General features: G+C 34.9%; 4 protein-coding genes and 1 non-coding gene across 5 annotated transcripts; all 5 read right to left on the bottom strand.

Annotated features, from left to right (window-relative positions):
* Positions 1-1,632: 1,632 nt before the first annotated feature.
* LOC148205470 (calnexin homolog) lies at positions 1,633-5,166 on the bottom strand. Its single transcript, XM_088103307.1, has 6 exons — positions 4,989-5,166; positions 4,799-4,868; positions 2,516-3,642; positions 2,338-2,409; positions 2,136-2,252; positions 1,633-2,020 (listed from the first exon to the last, which is right to left on the bottom strand). The coding sequence occupies exons 1-6, from the start codon at positions 5,091-5,093 to the stop codon at positions 1,886-1,888; spliced, it is 1,626 nt and encodes a 541-aa protein (XP_087959433.1). The 5' UTR covers positions 5,094-5,166; the 3' UTR covers positions 1,633-1,885.
* Positions 5,167-10,578: 5,412 nt separating this feature from the next.
* Positions 10,579-14,270, bottom strand: LOC124827155 (calnexin homolog). Its single transcript, XM_047300150.2, has 6 exons — positions 14,092-14,270; positions 13,904-13,973; positions 11,351-12,489; positions 11,174-11,245; positions 10,976-11,092; positions 10,579-10,881 (listed from the first exon to the last, which is right to left on the bottom strand). The coding sequence occupies exons 1-6, from the start codon at positions 14,194-14,196 to the stop codon at positions 10,744-10,746; spliced, it is 1,641 nt and encodes a 546-aa protein (XP_047156106.1). The 5' UTR covers positions 14,197-14,270; the 3' UTR covers positions 10,579-10,743.
* A 1,361-nt stretch (positions 14,271-15,631) lies between these two features.
* LOC124827154 (NFU1 iron-sulfur cluster protein) lies at positions 15,632-16,853 on the bottom strand. The gene is made up of 2 exons (XM_047300149.2): positions 16,396-16,853; positions 15,632-16,295 (listed from the first exon to the last, which is right to left on the bottom strand). The coding sequence occupies exons 1-2, from the start codon at positions 16,396-16,398 to the stop codon at positions 15,819-15,821; spliced, it is 480 nt and encodes a 159-aa protein (XP_047156105.1). The 5' UTR covers positions 16,399-16,853; the 3' UTR covers positions 15,632-15,818.
* Positions 16,854-17,126: 273 nt separating this feature from the next.
* On the bottom strand, positions 17,127-18,973 carry LOC124827152 (Pentatricopeptide repeat (PPR) superfamily protein). Its single transcript, XM_047300148.2, has one exon. The coding sequence runs from the start codon at positions 18,833-18,835 to the stop codon at positions 17,339-17,341; it is 1,497 nt and encodes a 498-aa protein (XP_047156104.1). The 5' UTR covers positions 18,836-18,973; the 3' UTR covers positions 17,127-17,338.
* TRNAS-AGA (transfer RNA serine (anticodon AGA)) lies at positions 18,938-19,019 on the bottom strand. The gene has a single exon. It is a non-coding gene; the product is annotated as a tRNA-Ser (tRNA).
* Positions 19,020-21,289: the final 2,270 nt, after the last annotated feature.

Below are 21,289 nucleotides of genomic sequence, written 5' to 3'. Positions count from 1 at the left end.
AGAAGACAAGGTTTATCAACTAAAAAAGGCATTATATGGTTTAAAACAAGCACCAAGTCTTGGTACAGTAGAATTGATGCACATTTAATGAGCCTAGACTTTGTGAAAAGTCTAAGTGAGTCTACTTCATACATTAAAAAGGTGGATGAAGATATACTTGTAAGTAATATCTCTATATGTTGATGACTTATTTGTTACAAGAAGTTGTAAGGAGATGATTCACAAGATTAAAGAAGAAATGGAAAATGTCTTTGAAATGAGACCTTGGAAAGATGACATTCTTTCTTGGTATGCAAGTGCAACAAAAGCAAAATGAAATATGTGTGCCAAGAAAAGTATGCAAAGGAACTTCTTATGAAGTTCAACATGGAAGAGTGCAAGTTAGTTGCAACTCTAATGAATCAAAAAGAAAAGTTTTGCACAAAAGATAGAACTAAATCGGTTGATGAAATATTGTTTATAAGCTTAATAGGATGTTTGATGTATTTAACTATCATCAGACCAGATATCATACATTCAGTGACTATCGGAGATTAACAAACTAAAAATCAGATTTATGCTATTTTTTGGGAAAATAAAAGTTATGTTGGTGGATAGGATTTATATGCTATTTTCTAAGCACTAGTATGCTAGTTGTTATTCCAATATTTTCTCGGTTATTTGTTTTACAAAACCTACACTATTGCTCAATAAAATTGGATTTTAGAGTTCATATTTAAGAGTTCCACTCTTTCTAGTTTTTCATATTTTCAAATAACCAACACTATCTCTTAGGGTTGGATATATAATGAATTCTCTCCTATGAATCAACATGTACGGTATAATAAATATAATTTAAGATATAAGAACCAACTTACCTCTCAATAGTGTGCCAAAGGTACCAACACAAACTTTTACACCTAATCCTCCGACGTTTTCATTGCAAAGGACCACCTCAAATAAAATCTGGTTGGAGTTGATGTTTTAGATATCTTACCACAACCTAAATTGTTACATCTCATGATTAAGTTCGTGCCATCCCATAATAACTATTAAATTAAGTGAACGACTACTTTCCATAAATTACTCTCATAAATGCAAACACATGGTAGTGCACAAATAATCTATACAGCACCAGATTGCAAGTTAATTTGCAAAGGAATTAATTAACAAAAGTTGACATTATTATGCATTTCAACTTTAAAAAATTACTACAAAGTATTAATGAGTTTTATGTTCTTAAGCTTCATTGGACTTAAACTCGATTCTTCATTTAATTTAAGATTTTTATGCTTTTCGACATTTCTTACTTCTTTAGGCCATACCTTTCCCAAAAACTACCTGGAAATTATCTAAAATTTTCACGAAGAGGTAGACAGCAGCTCGTGGAACCATGATTAAATTGATCCTAAATAGGTTTGTTATTATTGACATGTTAAAAATATTATAACGACACGACCAACATCAAGGCCTTCAAGAGAGAATTTTCCGTATCTTTCCTGAGGGAAGTTTAGATTGTTAATCATTACTACGAGGCCTTAGTGCAGTTGAAGTTAAAAAACATTCACATTTTATGGAAAAAAAAAGAAGTTTCAAAAAATATTTTGTCCAAAAAATTATATAATTTCTAAAAATTCCAAAAGGGCTTCTGGCTTAAAAACAAAAATAGAAAATAATTGTAATGGTTCCAGCATCCTGAATTAGCTTAAAAAGTCTCAGAGGTGACCAACACAACACAAAGGGACCAACCCATGATACAAAAACATACAAAATACTACTTTGAAGTCTCCAAGACAACACACAAAAATGATCTACACTCCTTCGTGCCTAATGCTCAACTAAGCTCAAAATTTAAGTGCGGTAGTGTTCTTCAATGGCCGCCCCTGTCAAGCTATTCAATCATATTTCAATTCTCTCTCCTTGTTGACCTACGACGTGGAGGAGCAGACGATTCCTCCTTCTCTTTGTTTTCTTCATTCTCACCACTTTTTTGGTTAGAAGCACTTTCCGCGGGTTCTAAGTTCGTCTTCTCCACCCTTGTCTGCACAACAGAACACATGGCCCAAACAGAACACAGTGCAGAGACCAACATATAGTCAGTGCCAAACAAACTAGATAATATAACATAAAAAAATAAAAGTTAATTAACAACTTACGGGCTTCTTCTTCCCACCAAATATAATCCTGAAGAAAATTGACACGAAGACAACCAAAATGGCTACCAGAATGCCAACAGTGAGATTGGGTTGCTCTTCACCTTTCTCGATGAGATCCTGTAGAAAAAAGATAGATAGAATTTAAGTCATTTTCCAAGAAGACGCTATTCGGAAAGAAGACAAATATTTGTATGTTACTTACAAGGATTTTAGGCTTATAGGCACTCAGGAAAGGAATGTCTGCGATCTTATATAAGAGGTCAAACACCTTCTTCTGCAAGGACAAAATGTAATGTTTTGCATATGAGGACATAATGATTGAAAGTCAAATAAAAAAAAGATGAAAACTAGAGTAAACTAAAAATGAAAAACGACGTTACCTGGAATCCTGCAAGACCACTCGATCCAGCTGCAGCTTCCTCTGCCTTCTGTTTTTCCTTTTCAACTGAAAACTTGGGTTTCCAAGTAGTCTCCCGATACGACTCAGCAATTTTATCATCTTTAGCTATCAAGATGTTGTCAAACAAAATGCCATCTTGCATTGTCCAAATCTCAATACCAATAGCAGCGATTGGCTCAAAATCAGGTTTTTTTAGTTCAAAGTAAGCAGGGTTTGGAATATCCCTAGGCTTCCATATACCCTTATAAGCAGGATTTTCAATAAGTGGGGCATGCCATTTTCCCTTATAAGCAGGATTCCTCTTCATTGGCCTCTTCCACTCACCACAGCCTGGGCCGGCTTCGCATTTTGGGTTCTCAATCTTTGGGGCTTCCCATTCACCATCCTCCTCATCGTCCCAATCTTCCGGTTTTGTTGCCTCTGGATCATCTATCTCCTCAGGTTCATCGTCTAACCATCCTTCAGGTTTTTCAGCTTCTTCATCAACAATTTCCAAGGGTGCATCCTCATCCCAGTCCTCTGGCTTTACCGCACTTGGGTCTGGAATTTTCTCTCTCTCATCCCAGTCCTCCGGCTTCTTATCTTCAGGATCTGGGATTGTCTTGGAAGGGATAAGAGGAGGTTCAAAATCATCAGCACTTAAGAAGTTTGCCTTCTTCTTCTGTTCCCCATCTATCAAAACTTGCACCTCATTGTCAGCCGTCAAAATAGCCGTGTAAACATGAGACAATTTATCAGAAGGGACAGAAGGGGGATGCTTAAGATGGTGCTCAACATACTCCCCACTCTTGGGATTCTTGTGTTTGAAAATGAAGTGTACTTTGTTTGTGGCCCCACACTTATCAGGACCAAACATGATAGAATACGGAGATTCGTTGTCAAATTCCTTAGATTTCCATCCAGCATCCTGTGGTCGCAGATATTTTAGATAAGCTCCACCGCATTCAAGGCCATTCTGAAGCCGAGTTTCAAACTGGAGAACAACAGTTCCGTCCTTGAGACCCACTGCCTCTTCAAGTTCCTTCACTATGGCGTATTTCCTCGCTTTCTCACTGACAAGAAGACCATAATCCTCATGTCCCTCACTCTTGGCATGTTTCCAGACACCTAGAACCCAGACGATATAACAGATATTACATCAGATTTTGCAACATATGATCGTTCAAGTCAACACTATACTAGCAAAAAATTAAAATCTAAAATATCAAATCTACTGTAGATGTAATAGACTTTAACGCAGATAAGCAAGAGAAGATTTAAAATAAAATATAGTATTAAATATATTGAAAAGCAAATCAATATATTTAATGATGCCTTTTACATCAAATATTCTACCAATTACATTCCTTAACATTGCACATAATATCGATCGTTAAATCTTACCACAAATGATAAGAATTAGACCATTGCACCATGGTTAATGGTCATGTGGCTATAAGTAGCTTTTAAGATTAAGAATTACGGTTGAATGATCAATCTTTCTCACACTCACCAATCAAATATCCCTCTCACTATATACATTGCATCCCTTGTACATATATGCATATACGTTATGAGAATACGTATTCCATTATGTGCTGCGAAATAAAAGGATATTCCATTATGTTAACTAGCTAAACATCAGTCGCCTTCTACCATATTAATTACAAGCAAAACATCATTATTTCCATGCAAATGACAACTAGTACTTCAAGGGTATACTGTATGATGACACTGTTTAATGGAATAAAGGAAATGTACAAAATGGGAAAAAACATATCTTATAAAAGTGCTGAATACCGCAATTCAATCAAAGGGAGTTAAAATACACAACATTTTTGAAATAATAATAATAACTGAAATAATTCAACACCATAATCAGGGCATATTTGGGCCCTCATTAGCAGACCCCTTCTACTACTATGTTTTACAGAATTTGATTTGCTAGACTATAATCATAGGTATATAGAAAAGATAGCCTTTGAATTTCGTTCAATCACGTCAATACATTTAAATTTGGACATATTTGCCTGAGATTGAAACTAACAGCATTAGACAAGCATGGGATTGAACCTTACAATAGTAATCCAACATTGAATTGAAATATTGTCTTGAGTGACATTCGCATCTGTGAGTGAGTAGCTTGATAAAAAAAGATGAAACTAACAGCCTTAACCAAAGATTGGATAGAAAAAACAAATTTACAAAACAGTATAAATTTTCCAATCATCACTGGAGAAACAATATGAAATCACAAAGAATAAACTGAGTTTGTGTTAATTACCATTGTATTCATCTTTCTGAGACACGATCCAACGGTCTTCAAAATCCTCATCGAATGACTCGTAGAAGATCTAAAACACACGAATAAGTGATAATTGATTAATTAGAATATGATGAAAACAAAGATCCAATTATCAAACATTCAGAGCACAATAATTGAAAGAAATGGAAAGGAGAATATGACAAATTACAGCATCATCTGCGTCGTCCGAAGCAAGGAGAAGAGGGAAAGAAGAGGCAGAAACCAAGAAGAGCACAGCATAGATCGCCAGAGGAATTCGCTTCCGTTCTCCCATGTTTCACTGTGACTGTGAAACCCTAACCTGAAACAGAAGAGAACTTACGGATCTCTAGAAAGTGGTTAAATGTCAGTGCTGTTAAGTCTATGGCATTATATATAGATCTCTCTCACACTCCCCTTGTGCTGTTTCAACCAATGGTGTCATGAGCCACGTGACACCACCCAATAGTATATTGACACGTTGTGTTCTTTCATCACACCATGATTCATCGTTTTACAAGGAAACCATGTAATAAACGTACCACAACCATTAATATTTAATTAAATTTTTTAATTTGTTTTCTAAATTCCTGCATGTTTTTGTGGTTACATTTTTCATAAGAATAAAAAATAAAATAAAAAAGTAATAAGAAAAAATAGAAAACAATAAAAGTTTGGATATATTTTTATTTATAAATATTATAAATAATGTTTGCATGGACTGTTTTCTAAATGCTTTTTGTATATAACTAATTTTTAGACTGAAGTATGTTAATTGATGATGAATATTATTGTGTAAATCATTGTAATTTTTTATTGTCAAATAAAATAATTATATATAAATTAATATATTTTTTTATTTTTAAGTGTAATTGGTGGGTATATTTTTTTTAATTATTACACTAAAATAAAAAGTTGTTAGTATTTAAAAGTAAATATTTTTATATGTTACAATATTTTGATTTAGAAATAAAAAAAATTATATTAATCATAACTACAGGTGACCTAGTATTCAAATTTGAATACACACACACACACACACATATATATATATATATATATATATATATATATATATATATATATATTAATGTTTTGTGAACAAATTTTTATAATTTTTTATTTTAACAAATTATTTTGTAAGTTTTTAATAAATATATGAATATTAAATGATAATATTTAAGCAATTAGAACAAAAAAAAATATAGTAAAAAATAAAATTGTTAGAAAAGTATCAATTTTATTGTTAAGAGATTGTTATTAAAGGGTAAATGAGAAGAAGAAAAAAATCTAATTTTAGTTTCATTATCTATACTATCTATATTATGTAGAGAGTACATATTTTGTTTTAATTTTATTTTTAAAAATTAAAATATATTTTTACCAATTTTATGTTTTAAGTGATTTTTTTTTAAAATTTAACAGTTTGTTATTTTATTTTTTTAAATATAACTATTTTTTTGATTTAACGTTTTTTCTCTCAAATTTAATTATTCTTTTAAAGTAAAACAACTATTTATAATAGAAAAATTATCTAAAAATATTAAAAATTACCTACAATAAAATTGTACAAATTATTTAAATTTACTTTTCTAATTATAATAATAATAAAAATTAAGTTTACTTTAATCCTTGTATTTATATGTAAAATTGAGATTCGTCCATGATCTTTATATTTTAATGATTGGATAACATCCCTTTAAATAGTGTTAAGTTTATTTTTTATTTGGCAGAGAGATGACGTGGTAAATTTTTTTTTGGCAGGTGTGATTATTTAAAAAGAAAACAAAATGACGTGGATTTTTAATTGTTTTCTTGAAAGTATTGAAGTTTGGTCATTGTTAGTTAGAAACATATGCAAAGGTTTTTCTATGTAGTGGGTGGTGTTGTATTTTGTGTTTCTGACATTGGTGGTGTTAAGTGGTTGGTACTGAAAATATGGTAAGTGTGTTTGATATGAGAAATTTAATGTTTTTATGGACTTTGATTTTGGAATTTTTCATAAACCATTTGCAAGAATTTGATGATGAAATCCAAATGCAACTGCTCTAGATTTGTTCGTGGAAATTCTAAAGCGAAGACTAGAAGTGCATCACCATCAGATTGGGGTTTAAGAGGTAAATTATGTGGATGTGGAGACAAAGTAATGCTTTTGAAAGCAAACACTGCAAAAAACAATGGAAGGTTGTTCTGGAGATGCAGGAAGGGGAAAGTATGTAATGAATTGTATTATTAGTATTCAATTTTATTATGATGGTTTTGATTAATGTGTTGTTGGTTTTGATTGTAGAATGATTTTTTCTGTAATTATTAAATAGAAGGAGAGGAGAAAATTAAGAGATGGAAGCAGATGAGAAGATTAGTGTAGTTAAAATTAGTTAACAATTAAATTTCAATTTGATCAATTTAACCAATCAAGACCAATTACAAATAATAGCGTATACACCATTTTATCAATTGATTATACAAACATGTCAAGATTTCTGTAAAAGATCAAGCAAATTGGTTTTCTTGATGATATTAACTTATAACAATGAAATGCACAAAATTAAACTAATACACACAAATTTTTATATTAGTTCACTTTTAATTAGTTAGATTGACTTTTTCACTGACTCAAGATATTACAGCATTTTTACAGTTGAACTCCGAAAAAACAAATATATAACACAAGTTTCTTGAATGATATAACAAGAAATCTTCTTGTAGACATGACTCATACAAACACAAGAGAGATAAAACCTCAAAGATTGGATCTCCCAACCCAACCAAACATCTTGTTTATTATATATTTCTTTTATTGTTTATTTTTATATCATAATATTTATTAATTCAATTTTTTATTTTGTTAGTATTTTAATATATGTAATCAACCTCTTTAGTCAGATACATGTGTACTTAATTTTTTAAATGATAATGAAACATACACACACACATATATATATATATATATATATATATATAAAATATGTTATAACAATATTATTTATAAAATTTATATTGGAGTGTTAAAAAATTAATAAAATAATTAAAAGAAATATTTTTATTAATTTTTATAATAATATATTTTATCTAATCCACTTTCTAATAATTTCTTTTAATTAAATAATTTCATTATAATAAACAAAAAATAATTTATTTTTTATTCAAAAATAAATTATTAAATAACTTCTTTTTATTTCAAAATAAGAATAAATTATTTTTATAACACGTATAATTTTTTTATAGGTTTAATCATTCATTAAGTCCCTATTTTCGCATGGAATCTCAATTTCGTCCCTTTCTTTCTGAAAATATCAATTGGGTCCCAATTTTATGAAAATTGCAACAAATAGATCCTTTCCGTTAAATAGTGTCAAACGGCGTTACAGTGTCAAATGACGTGGCACGCTGTACTCTGACGTGGATGACTGAACTAACTCGAAAGCGTGTCACTCTGCTCTCATTGCTCTTTTCTTTTCTCTTTCTCCAGACAAGGAATCAATTACCCTGTTCACGTTTTCTCACAAACGCAAAAAGCCTACAAACCAAGCAAATCATCATCTTTCTTCTTCCCTCAATCATGCCCCTGTCATAGCTTAACACAACACAACTCGACTCTCATCATCATCATTCTACACCACCTAGCTTCCATGGCAGCTTTTCAACCTTCCACCACTTCCCACACCTAAAACAAAACCCAAACACCTACCCCTCTTCCTATACCCCACCACACTTTACTCCCTGTTCCTCACTCTCCCATCTCATCATTCCCTTTCGCCCGTGCTGTTCCAATTTAATTGCGCACCCAACATGTACGCCCTCGACATTTCACACACACAACACACCTTCGCCTTCCAAAACAACGCTAAAACCCCCTCCTTCTCCTCCTCTCTCCTCGACACCATTTACCGCTCCATCGACGAAGGAGAGAGCACCGCCAACGACATGAAACTCCACACCCAGACAATCATCAAGAAACAGAGCAGAATCATCGTCCAACAAGATTTAACGGCGCCCACCATTCCCCGTGTTTAGTGCAAAAAGGGAAGGGAAGCGAGAAACCTGTGAAAGCACAGATGGAGAGAAAACCAAAATCGCGTTTGCATGGTCACGATCACGACCGGGAGGTGATGTTCTTCAGTTCGTTTGAAAAAGGAAAACACTATACCGGTTTCATTTACATAGATATGTATAATCCCCCTCTCCCCGTTAGGATCCAAGTAGAAGCAGAGGTAAGTCATTTGCCTCACTCTGAGTTCTCAAGAATTCCTGGAATCCCATGGAAGGAAAAAATGAGAAAGTTGCTCTTGAAAAGGTATCCCAGCCATTGTAGTTGTATCGCACTCTAGGTGGTGGATGGTACCACTGCGCTTATCTCTTTAGTTATGAGGCCACATGTATACTGAAATGCCAAGCAATCTTGCTGGCTCTATGTACAATGCTTCACATCTATACAAAAAGGTTTTACTTGTTGATTATTAATGACATAATATGACCACGCCAAGTTACTAAAATGACGGGTTTAAGTTGTGAGGTGAGCCTATTAACTTTAAGTACAGTTGGGAGTGCTCAGTCCAAATTCTTTAAAAGTGCTCCTTGTGGAACTCAAATTTTGTTGGACCCTTTTCATTGAACTCGAAGCAGAGCTTGCTCAGTTCTTTGGCCAAAACTGGTGCACCACAATAACATACCCCTGATCCGAATCATGATAGCCATAATGTCAGTAAAGGGAGAAAATAAAAGGAAGAGCGAATAAAATGATGTTCTTCAGTTCTTGTTTTGTACGGATCGAGGTCGCGAGTTTCGTGTTTTGCTCCTTCGAGACCCAAGCCATTGATGACGTCGGCGAGCAATGGAGAGCGTCTTATAAAGCCAAAATCAAGGGCGTTGAAGATGTACAACAATCTGAAGAAAGTGAAGCAACCCATCTCTCCGGGGGGGAAGCTGAGTACTTTTCTCAGCTCTCTGTTGGGGAACGGGAAGAAAGCCAAACATTCAAACATTCAGAGTAGCTTATTGATTTATAAAGTGAGTAGGGTTCTAAAAGGAGAGAGAGGTGGGGATGTGTAAATTCTCGATCACGATCAAACATTCACACAGATACTGACAGAGCAGTTGGACGAAGGAGAAAGAAAATGATAAAGAAAAGAAAGAAAAAGAGGAAGAGGAAAACGAAAGATTCTTCAGTCATCCACGTCAGAGTACAGCGTGCCACGTCATTTGACACTGTAACGCCGTTTGACACTATTTAACGGAAAGGATCTATTTGTTGCAATTTTCATAAAATTGGGACCCAATTGATATTTTCAGAAAGAAAGGGACGAAATTGAGATTCCATGCGAAAATAGGGACTTAGTGAATGATTAAACCTTTTTTATACTATTTTTATAAAATTATATATATATATATTATTTTTAATTAATTATTCATAAAAATAATAAAACTATAAAGCTATATGTATTTTAATTAATAAAAACATAAATATAGTAAAATAAATAGGAGTTAACTTTCGTATTAATACATGATTATAAGAAGATATAATTTTTGTTAATAATAAGAACATACCTATATAACGAGGAATTATGAGGACAGAATAAAAATATTTTTACTACATAATCGTAATAATTAATGAAAAAATAAACTACCTATAATAAGTTTATATTACAATTTTAATTTTTTAAATTTGGATAATTATGTTTCTTCTTCATAATAATAATAACATATTAAATTTCTTGTTTTCGTTATAAGAAAAATACGTGTATTATGCTAATAAAGAAAAAAAAATAGAATTATGGAAGTGAGGGAAAATTCAAAATTTATAACAGAGATTAATTTCTTTGCTACATCACTAAAAATATAAAGAAAAATAAAATAATTGTAATTGTACATCTCTCCAATTAACTTCAAATAAAACTACTCGATCTCCAAAAGTAACCATGTGACACAAACTATTCAATCATATTTTAATTCTCTCTCCTTGTCGACCTCCGACGTGGAGGGGCAGAAGATGATTCTTCCTTCTCTTTGTTTTCCTCGTTCTCGCCGTTCTCACCACTTTGGTTCGTGGCAGAGGAGTCTACATTTGTCTTCTCCACCTTTGTCTGCACAGGGTCCGAAAGTTATAGCCAGTATCAAAAAAATTCTCAGCAAAAATGGACATAGAAGAATAAAAATGAGCACTGTTTAACTACTTACGGGCTGCTTCTTCCCACCAAATATGATCCTGAAGAAAATTGACACGAAGACAACCAAAATGGCTACAAGAATGCCAACAGTGAGATTGGGTTGCTCTTCACCTTTCTCGATGAGATCCTGTAGATAAAAGATAGAATTTAAGTCATTTTCCAAGAAGAAGCTATTCAGAAAGAAGACAAATATATGTATGTTACTTACATGGATTTTAGGCTTATAGGCACTCAGGAAGGGAATGTCTGCGATCTTATATAAGAGGTCAAATACCTTCTTCTGCAAGGACAAAACGTAATATTTGCATATGAGGACATAATGATTGTAAGTAAAATACAAGAAAGATGAAAACTAGAGTAAACTAAAAATGAAAAATGACGTTACCTGGAATCCAGCAAGACCACTCGATCCAGCTGCAGCTGCAGCTGCAGCTTCCTCTGCTTTCTGTTTTTCCTTTTCAACTGAAAACTTGGGTTTCCAAGTAGTCTCCCGATACGACTCAGCAATTTTATCATCTTTAGCTATCAAGATGTTGTCAAACAAAATGCCATCTTGCATTGTCCAAATCTCAATACCAATAGCAGCGATTGGCTCAAAATCAGGTTTTTTTAGTTCAAAGTAAGCAGGGTTTGGAATATCCCTAGGCTTCCATATACCCTTATAAGCAGGATTTTCAATAAGTGGGGCATGCCATTTTCCCTTATAAGCAGGATTCCTCTTCATTGGCCTCTTCCACTCACCACAGCCTGGGCCGGCTTCGCATTTTGGGTTCTCAATCTTTGGGGCTTCCCATTCACCATCCTCCTCATCGTCCCAATCTTCCGGTTTTGTTGCCTCTGGATCATCTATCTCCTCAGGTTCATCGTCTAACCATCCTTCAGGTTTTTCAGCTTCTTCATCAACAATTTCCAAGGGTGCATCCTCATCCCAGTCCTCCGGCTTTACCGCACTTGGGTCTGGAATTTTCTCTCTCTCATCCCAGTCCTCCGGCTTCTTATCTTCAGGATCTGGGATTGTCTTGGAAGGGATAAGAGGAGGTTCAAAATCATCAGCACTTAAGAAGTTTGCCTTCTTCTTCTGTTCCCCATCTATCAAAACTTGCACCTCATTGTCAGCCGTCAAAATAGCCGTGTAAACATGAGACAATTTATCAGAAGGGACAGAAGGGGGATGCTTAAGATGGTGCTCAACATACTCCCCACTCTTGGGATTCTTGTGTTTGAAAATGAAGTGTACTTTGTTTGTGGCCCCACACTTATCAGGACCAAACATGATAGAATACGGAGATTCGTTGTCAAATTCCTTAGGTTTCCATCCAGCATCCTGTGGTCGCAGATATTTTAGATAAGCTCCACCGCATTCAAGGCCATTCTGAAGCCGAGTTTCAAACTGGAGAACAACAGTTCCGTCCTTGAGACCCACTGCTTCTTCAAGTTCCTTCACTATGGCGTATTTCCTCGCTTTCTCACTGACAAGAAGGCCATAATCATCGTGTCCCTCACTCTTGGCATGTTTCCAGACACCTAGAACCCAGACCATACATCAGATAGTAAGTATATTAGATTTAGCAATATAACATCAATGAAGTAAAGTTACAAGTGGAGTGGGATAACATTCATAGGTGTATGACTCAAACCTCCATGTTTTCACTACACAAGTAAACACTAAAATATGTAATCTTCTGCAGATGTTACAAACTACATTACTAATATGCACAAACTTTAATTTGACATAAATAAATAAGACTACAGCTAACAACTAAACTTCAAAATAAGCAATACGATATTTAAAATAATTGGGTATTAAATATACTGGAAAAGAGATACAATATGTCTAACGATACGTTTTACATCGAATACTCTAGCAATTATAATTTTTATCATTGCACACAATTTTGATCATTAAATCTTATCTCAGAACAAATTATAACATTAGAACACAAAGATCAGGTCACCTTTATCAAAGGTAAAGTGGATATAAGTAGCGCATAATATAAGCATTTTGTGGTTCTATGATCAATGTTCCTCATACTCTCACAAATAAATGTCCCTTTCACTTGATACATTGACTCCCTTATAAATACATACACACATTAATGACCCTTAAATTATACCTTGTTTGGTAAAGGGATAATAAGATTTAGAGGGAGAGAAAGTGGGCAGGTAAGAAAGAAGGGAAATAGCTGAGAATAGATTAACTTATTGTGTTTGGTTAAAGAGAACGATGGCAAAAATAAACAAAGAGAAAATTTAATATAAAAACTAATTTTTAATAACTATATATACACTGGTACACTTTCTGTAGAGTAAATTATGTTGTGAGATAAAAGGAGATTTTAATATGTTAAAAAAATAAACTATTATCTAACATACATAGTCAATCACTAAAATAAGCGATTAACACCACTAGTACCTCTTAAGGTACACTGCTTAATTACAGTGAATATATGTTCAATAGAATAAAAAAAATATATTATACAAAAATGAAAAAAATTCGTTACTAATAATTGAAAGAATTTAACACCTTAACCACTACAGATTTAGCACTCCTTTAGCAGACCCCTCCTGCCACTATGTTTTACAGACTTTGTTTTTGCTGGTCTATAATCAAAAGTGTAGAAAGATAGTCATCGAATTTCGTCCAATCATGTCAATAAATTTAGATCTCGGACATATTTGTGTGACATTGAAGCTAACACATAAACCAAATATTCGACTGAAGCTAACAGCAGTAAATAAGCTTTAGATTGAAGGTTCGTCGTGAGTCACATACATTTTTATCGCGAGTGAGTAGAGTTATAAGAAATTGAAACTAACAACATTAAACAAATATGGGAAAGAACAACTTTACAAAACAGGGTACATTCGACAACCATCACCAGAGAAGCAATTGAATAATTTGAAATCACATACAATGAACCGAGTTCGTGTTAATTACCACTGTATTCGTCTTTCTGACTAGTGATCCACCGGTCTTCAAAATCCTCGTCGAATGACTCGTAGAAGATCTAAAACAAATGAACAAGTGACAGTTGATTAGTGAGAATCTGGTGAAAATGGAGATCCAATCATCAACAGAAAACAAGATTTGAAAGAAACGAAAAGGAGATGAAGAAGAAGAATTACCGCATCATCTGCATCGTCAGAAGCGAGGAGAAGCTGAAAAGAAGAGGCAGAAATCAAAAGGAGCACCGCAAAGATCCCGAGAGGGACTCGCTTCCGTTCTCCCATGTTCCACTATAACTGTCAAACCCTAACCCTGACACCGAAGAGAAATTTTCGATCTCTAGAAAGTGTTTAAATCTCAGTGCTCTTAGAAGTCTATTGCCGTATATATAGATCTCTCTCACACTTTGCCTGTGCTGTTTCAACCAATGGTTTTACTGGCCACGTGACATTACCCAATAGCACATTGACACGTGTTCTTATTTCATCACAACTGGTCCACTAGGAAACCGTGTAATATAATTCTTACATTTTTGAAAGTTTTATTTATGATACTATAAATAGAGTTTAGTTATCTTACTTTATAAATTAATTATTCTGAATGGAAATGTGAAAATTTGTATTAAAAAAAAATGACATTTGGAGTTGTGTTTGTCCGGAGGAATGATGACTTAAGCGAAAGGAATAGGAATATGTAAATATATATATCTAAGTCATTAAAATGTAGTTTATCAACTTGCTTACTTAAATAAAATATGTAATAACGTTCATTGAATAACAATAAATATAATAAATATGAGAACTAAATAAGAGTACATATGAGGACGGATAAATATGAGATGGACATTGAAATAGAAGTTAATACATAATATCAATTATGGTCTTATATTTAATATCTAATTTAATTCATTATCAAACTCAATATTATCATTTAAAACATATTTAATATTTAATTAAAAAAAACAAATAATATTCATTTCTATATTCAAACTCAATATAAACATTAATCAAAATGCAATATAAAAATTCAAAATATACTTAATTAAATCAGAAAAATTAAATTCACGTAAATTGGACTAAAGTTTTAAAAAATAACTAACTCTAATTTTTAATTTAATCGTTAAATATAAACAAAAAAAATGTGTAAGAAAATACAAAATATAGAGTAGAAATTTTAATTCCTTTTATATTTCCCAAAATTTTAAATTTATTGTGTATAATTAGAAGACAAAAAATGTGGATATACTTTTAGACATTTTGTACTCAAGTTAACTGTTCGTCAAAATTAGAAAGAATTCAACTCTTCGACACTTAAATTAATTGTGATAAAAATTAGAAAGTAATTCAGACAATACCTAAAAAAGAACATTGACAAAAAAATGAAAACATACAAAATTTAATATTAAAATATAAACATAAAAATGTGTAAGAAAATATAAATATTATCGTATGGAAATTTTAATTCCTTTTAAAGATTATTATGTATAATTAAAACACAACAAAAGTTTGGATATATTTTCATTCATACATAATAGGAATAAGTTTCGTTATCTTGACAAGTACTTAAATTAATTATTTTTTGATATAAATTAGAGATTTTTACATTTTGAAATCCATGAATGTAATTTAACTAAAAAGTATTTAAATTTTATTACATTTAAAATAAGTAATATATGAAAAATTAAAATACTATCATGACGAAAGGAGTGAAATCGCTTTTGTTTTTATCTTTATGTTCATTTCATTCTATTAATTTTAGTCGTGCTGTTATATAAATAAATAGTTATTGAAGCTTGCAGTCTTCTTTTAAGTTGAAGAAGCAAAGTAGCAAAAGCCTACATAGAGTTACAGAGAGGTGGTTGAGCTGTATTTACAATGGAAGTGAAGGTTTGTTAGATTTAGAATACTCAGACGTGGGAAGGATCAACGCCGACGGATTTCAGAGTTTCGAGACGGGGTGTGTGGGCATAGGCATCTTTGCTAACGGGGTTAGCGACGTGGTGGTGGTCGGGGTAGCTGCGGTCTTGCACGTGCGCAACTTTCCGGAAGAAGGAGTGCTTGATGAACTTGTCAGCCTCCTCCGCCACGTGGTAGGGATCCACCACTTCGGGGAGAGTCTCTCTTCTCTGCTTCTTCACGCGCACCGTTGGGGAATTCCTCAGTTGCTGCCACGCAGTGTGGAGACCCAGCCCCATCGCCGTCGTCATCATCCCAATCGCCACGTACACCGCCACAAAGTCCTTTTTCGTTGAGTTCCTCTTTTGCTGGTTGAGACGCCCGTAATCAGCCGAAGCTGCGTACGCTTTCATCTTCGGTGCTGTTGCGGTTGCGTACGCTGCCTTACCTCCGACGCCGCTTTTCAACACCGCTAACCAATTTCCCCTCTGCACCACATCACAACTTCATTGTCAATAACACTGCTACATATTAACATAAATGCATCGTACACATATATAATTACTTGCAGAAACAACAAAATCCTACCATGATTCCGATTCACTTGTTGTCGTTGTTTCTTGCAGCTGCGAAAACTGAGATCAGTTTGTGTTCGTTGTTTGTATGCTGTCGTCGCTGATTCTAGTGGCGCGCTTATATATAGTTTGGTGGATATGATTGACGAAGTGAGTCTAGGCAGAGAAAGAAAGTTCTGGAGCCACGTTGCATGATGTGGAATGCACAGGACACATGTCACTTAATGCTTTTGACACGTCAACCTTAGAAGGCTCCGGAAGCCTCACGCTTTTTTTTATAGTTTATAGTAAGGACTCGAATCATACTTCTCACTGCCTAAAACATAACGTAATAAGATATTGCATTGGATTTCTGAATTCCTTCAGGATAAGTATAGATTTCATTTCAGAAAAAGAAGTTTAATGAATTTATAATGTGACACAAAATGTATGGTGAAGAATCATGGAAATAAATTTCAAAATAAATCTAATATAGTCATGTAAATTCTTTGCCTGAACCTTCCTGTGCTTAGGACACTTTTTCAACTTCAACCTTTTTGTAATTTTTTATATGGACCGCACAAGAATGGATTTTGTGTGTTTTTTTTTCAAAATACGACTGATATCGATTGCAAAGTCACGAAATGATATTGTTTTAGGGCAGAGATTTAAATACGACTGATGTTGATAGTGCTTCATTATGTATTCTTGAAAGTTCTTTAGTTGGGATTTTCTCGCTCTTATTTCAAGAACAAAAAGAACGACTTTACTCAAAAATGTAATAGGCGACGTATTTCCTGTGATGCATAGCCACGAACCAAAAGAAGGCCTCACAAAGCTCTTGAGCTGGCTGGAGGACACCAAAAAACTAAGAATAATATTTAGTTACAAACAAAAACAATAATAAAGATCCTAACGTAACATGCAAATAATCTATACACATCCCTCCCCCCATAATCTATCATCCGAATCTTAGCCTAGGTATCGTCATTCAGTCTGATCAAACTACGACCAGTAATCTTCTTGGCCCTTTTGTTGGCACTCAATGATCTCCTTACCTTGACTAAATCATCCCATTGTCCTCTGTTAGCATAAATATTAGCCAAAACAGAATACACCCCACCATCTTCAGGCTTAATCTCCATTACTTGCTTCGCTGCTTTCATTGCAACCTCAACATTCCCATGAATCCTACACCCTCCAAGCAACCCTCCCCACGCAAACACATCACCCCCACTTGGCATCCCTCTTATCATCTCCACCGCTTCCTCAATCAACCCAGCCCTGGCAAACATATCAGCCATGCATCCATAATGCTTCTCCTCCCGAGCAACCCCATACACAGTTTCCATCTCCTGAAAAACCTTTCGCGCTTCACGAACTAGACCCCCATGGCTACACCCCACCAACACCCCCAACAAGCTCACCCCATCAGGCTTCACTCCCTCCGCAACCATTCTAGAAAAATACTCCAACACCATCGATCCTTCTCCGTGAATCGCAAACCCAACAAGCATGGCATTCCACGTGAATACTTCCTTCTCCTCGCAAGACTCAAACACATCCCTCGCAGTCTCAACACACCCACATTTCGCATACAAGTCGACCAACCCCGTTGCCAAATACGAATCAACTCGTATCCTATTACGTTTAATGTAATCATGAACGATGCTACCTTGTTTCAACTCCCCCAACCGAGCACAAGCGGAGAGAACCGACACCAGCGCTATATTATCCGGCTTAACCTCCAAAGCCATCATGTCAGTAAAGAGTTCAATGGCTTGGTTCCAAAGTTTCGAGTGAGTATACCCCGCGATCATGGTCCCCCAGGATACTTCATCTCGCACGGGCATTTCGTCGAACAGTTGCCGCGCGCGGGAAATCTGGCGGGTTTTTACGAGTCCGTTAATCAAGGCGTTGTTGGAGACAACGTCTCTGTGGGGACATTCGTAGAAGAGCTTGTAGGCATCGTTGACTCTATCGAGGATGGAGTAAACACGTATGAGAGAGTTGAAGGCGTACAAATGGGGTAAAAGGCCGAACTTGAGGAGTTGAGAGTGAAGGGATTGGGCGAGGGAGATGGAAGAGAGTTGAGAGCAGGCTTTGAGGACAAAAGGGAAGGTGTGAAAGTCAGGGGGAAGGGAGAGGCGGCGGAGGGTGGAGAAGAGGCGGAGGGCAGGGAGAGGGGAGAGGAGGAGGGTATGGATTCTGATGAGGGTGTTGAAGGAGAATGTGGTGGGGTTTGGGAGGGAATGGAAGAGGGAGAGTGCATAGTAGGTTATTATGGAGTTGGAATACTGGGTTGTGGCGGTGTTGGGGGCGGAGAGTAGGGTGGTGAGGGTGAAGAGGATGTTGTTGAAGATGGGGGATGTGTGGGGAGGTAACACACCGGTGGTGACGATGTGGCCGTGGATTTGGCACAGTTGGGAAATGGATTTGCATTGACTTAGTAGTTGCAGAGTGTTTTGACGCATTGGAGATTCATATGTTGCCCACAGTGGAGCAAGCAAAATAGAAAGAACCAAAACACAATACAAGTAATTTGAATGTTGGAGTTAACTAAAAAAACCTAAAATCGTGAACGGCAGGATTCGAACCTGCGCGGGCAGAGCCCACATGATTTCTAGTCATGCCCGATAACCACTCCGGCACGTCCACTTTGATATTACGCTTACCATGAAATAATTTATCCTATTATATTAAATAAATTATATTGTATAATGTTGTAAAATTATAATTCTCTGCATGAGCTTCCTACTTCATAGGTTACTAATGGAGAGTATGGATGATTCTAATTACTTTCTTTTCCATCTTTTAATTAATTGTATTTATAAACCTTTTCCCATCTTTTATCTTCTGACAATATGAGTATCTACAATTTTAATATAATTTTTAAAAAATAAACAGTGGATTAATTATATGATGAACAGAACTTATTTTAATGGGATGACTCATGTAACATCCCAAAAATATAGCAATAAACCATATGATAGAATAATTACATTAATAATAATCCAAAATCAGTCTTACACTAAAGTCGAGCGTACGCTCATGGCCGAACGACCTTACAGAAAGAGTTACAAATTCAAGTCGTACCTCACTACCCAAAACTATCCGTCCGGTTTACAAAATATCGACACCGATCGTTCATACTTATACAAAAGGGAAGGTGAGCGGACGTCCACCTTACTATAACTAGACTATTGACCGAACGTCCTACTCTTCGGTTTTGACTTCGATTTCTTCCAAATTTTCTTCTTCCAGCGCCTTTTCCAGCAGCTTGACTCCTTCTGCTCACATCCACACGGATGATCATTGCAATGACAAGGACGGACGTACAAAACCAGACACGACAGGAAACGCAGGGTAAGTTTATGTAATTTAATTCAAGTAATAACATACATTTATCATATTCAAACACATCAAGTGCATTTCAACATACGATTCAAACAAGGCCTACTACTAGACTGACTGTTCGGACTGTATGAATTCTGTGTAGCTACGACGTTCGTGCACCCGAGTGATGTACTAACTGGAATTCTCATCAGTTGCCACCCGAGGTTAATCCGTTCCATCCAAAGTACCCCTAAGGACTAGGACCTCTTGTCGTTCCCACACATGATCTACCCTCCTCTACGTAAGGACGAGTATTCACGGAACATCAGGATGAACCGCCAGCTAAGCTTCACCACATTCATACTATACAATTTCCAATATTCATTCAAGAGTCGTTCCTCCCTGGAACGCTCGTCCAAAATCCACAACTTTTAATTTCTCTCAAATACTCTTCCTCCTTTATAATCTTTCTCTTTAGTGTTATTTTCATCATCAGTTCTAAGAACATAAGATACCAAACGTTCAGCCCTCTTCAGAACGAGGACGAACACTTGAGACGAGACAAATAGGTCTCCAGTTCCAGAATAGAATAAGACCGAGAGAGTTACCTTTAGATTTAAGAATAAACCGAGTACAATGGTACAATATGTGACGAACGTTATTTACCACGTGAGTCAGTTGAATGAACTAACTCTCTTGAGTTCAAACCAATACTCAAGGAATAAATCAAGTATGAAGGCCCTAGGCCGGATCCAATGAAGGAAGACTAGTCAAGATGTTAAGGAACTAGATTTAGAATAGTTCACATACAGAAATCCAATGCCAGTAAATGACCGAACATGGTAAAGTAAAATATTACTGAAGTTGGACGAACGCTATTTTACCAAGATTGATTATACAAGAAATGAGTACAAGCGCTTGGTATAAGACCGAGCACTAATAAACTTATAATAAAAGGTTTGATAAATATATTAAAATACTATTGAAGTGGTGTTTACGAACAACAATAATATACAATTACATAAATGTATATTTTTGAGTTTATCACAGTAGACTCAGGCACAACTATGCTCAACCGAACGCTCAAGCATAATATTACCACACGAGGGCACTCGTCCTACACTAGGATTCTCTCCAAATGAAAGAATCTCGTTTCCACTAGGTTTACTAGGAAAACCGAACGGTCAATGACCGTTCAGTAACGAACGTACTTTATCATAGTGAAATCTCATATACAAAATCGATTTACATTCAAACTCATTTTTTTTCCTTAACTTATAACTTCATAACTTCTTAACTTTATAAAATTCACATCATAATCAACTTTCATACTTCATACAATCCATATCATATAAGTTTCATATATTTCACACATTACAACCTAACTCAGCCATATTTCCTTTCATCTCGTTAAATAAACGAACGTTAAAACATTTCAACAGCATACAAATTAAATTAAATAAGCTTCCCTTACCTCTGAGCGTGACCGAACGTTCCCAGATGCAGAAATACAATTTGACCACTATAGGTTCTTCTACCATCAACGCTCAACAAATTCAACTACACCAAGTGACAACCCGACACTATCAGAA

This window comes from Vigna umbellata, chromosome 1 (assembly GCF_029865625.1).
Source record: "Vigna umbellata cultivar VRB3 chromosome 1, Vumbellata_1.0, whole genome shotgun sequence".
NCBI lineage: Eukaryota > Viridiplantae > Streptophyta > Magnoliopsida > Fabales > Fabaceae > Vigna > Vigna umbellata.
Note: the sequence above shows the minus strand (reverse complement) of the source record. Positions and strands in the feature narration are given on the sequence as shown.

What these genes read in the sequence shown, in the direction of transcription:
- LOC148205470 (XM_088103307.1), bottom strand. Translation starts at nt 5,093, where the DNA reads ATGGGAGAACGGAAGCGAATTCCTCTGGCGATCTATGCTGTGCTCTTC. An exon ending in GTGGTCTTGCAGGATTCCAG is followed by an intron (nt 2,410 to 2,515) that starts GTAACGTCGTTT and finishes TTGTCCTTGCAG; the next exon opens with AAGAAGGTGTTTGACCTCTT. An exon ending in TTGGTGGGAAGAAGAAGCCC is followed by an intron (nt 2,021 to 2,135) that starts GTAAGTTGTTAA and finishes TCTGTTGTGCAG; the next exon opens with ACAAGGGTGGAGAAGACGAA.
- LOC124827155 (XM_047300150.2), bottom strand. Translation starts at nt 14,196, where the DNA reads ATGGGAGAACGGAAGCGAGTCCCTCTCGGGATCTTTGCGGTGCTCCTT. An exon ending in CCTATAAGCCTAAAATCCAT is followed by an intron (nt 11,093 to 11,173) that starts GTAAGTAACATA and finishes TTTTATCTACAG; the next exon opens with GATCTCATCGAGAAAGGTGA. An exon ending in TTGGTGGGAAGAAGCAGCCC is followed by an intron (nt 10,882 to 10,975) that starts GTAAGTAGTTAA and finishes GACCCTGTGCAG; the next exon opens with ACAAAGGTGGAGAAGACAAA.
- LOC124827152 (XM_047300148.2), bottom strand. Translation starts at nt 18,835, where the DNA reads ATGCGTCAAAACACTCTGCAACTACTAAGTCAATGCAAATCCATTTCC.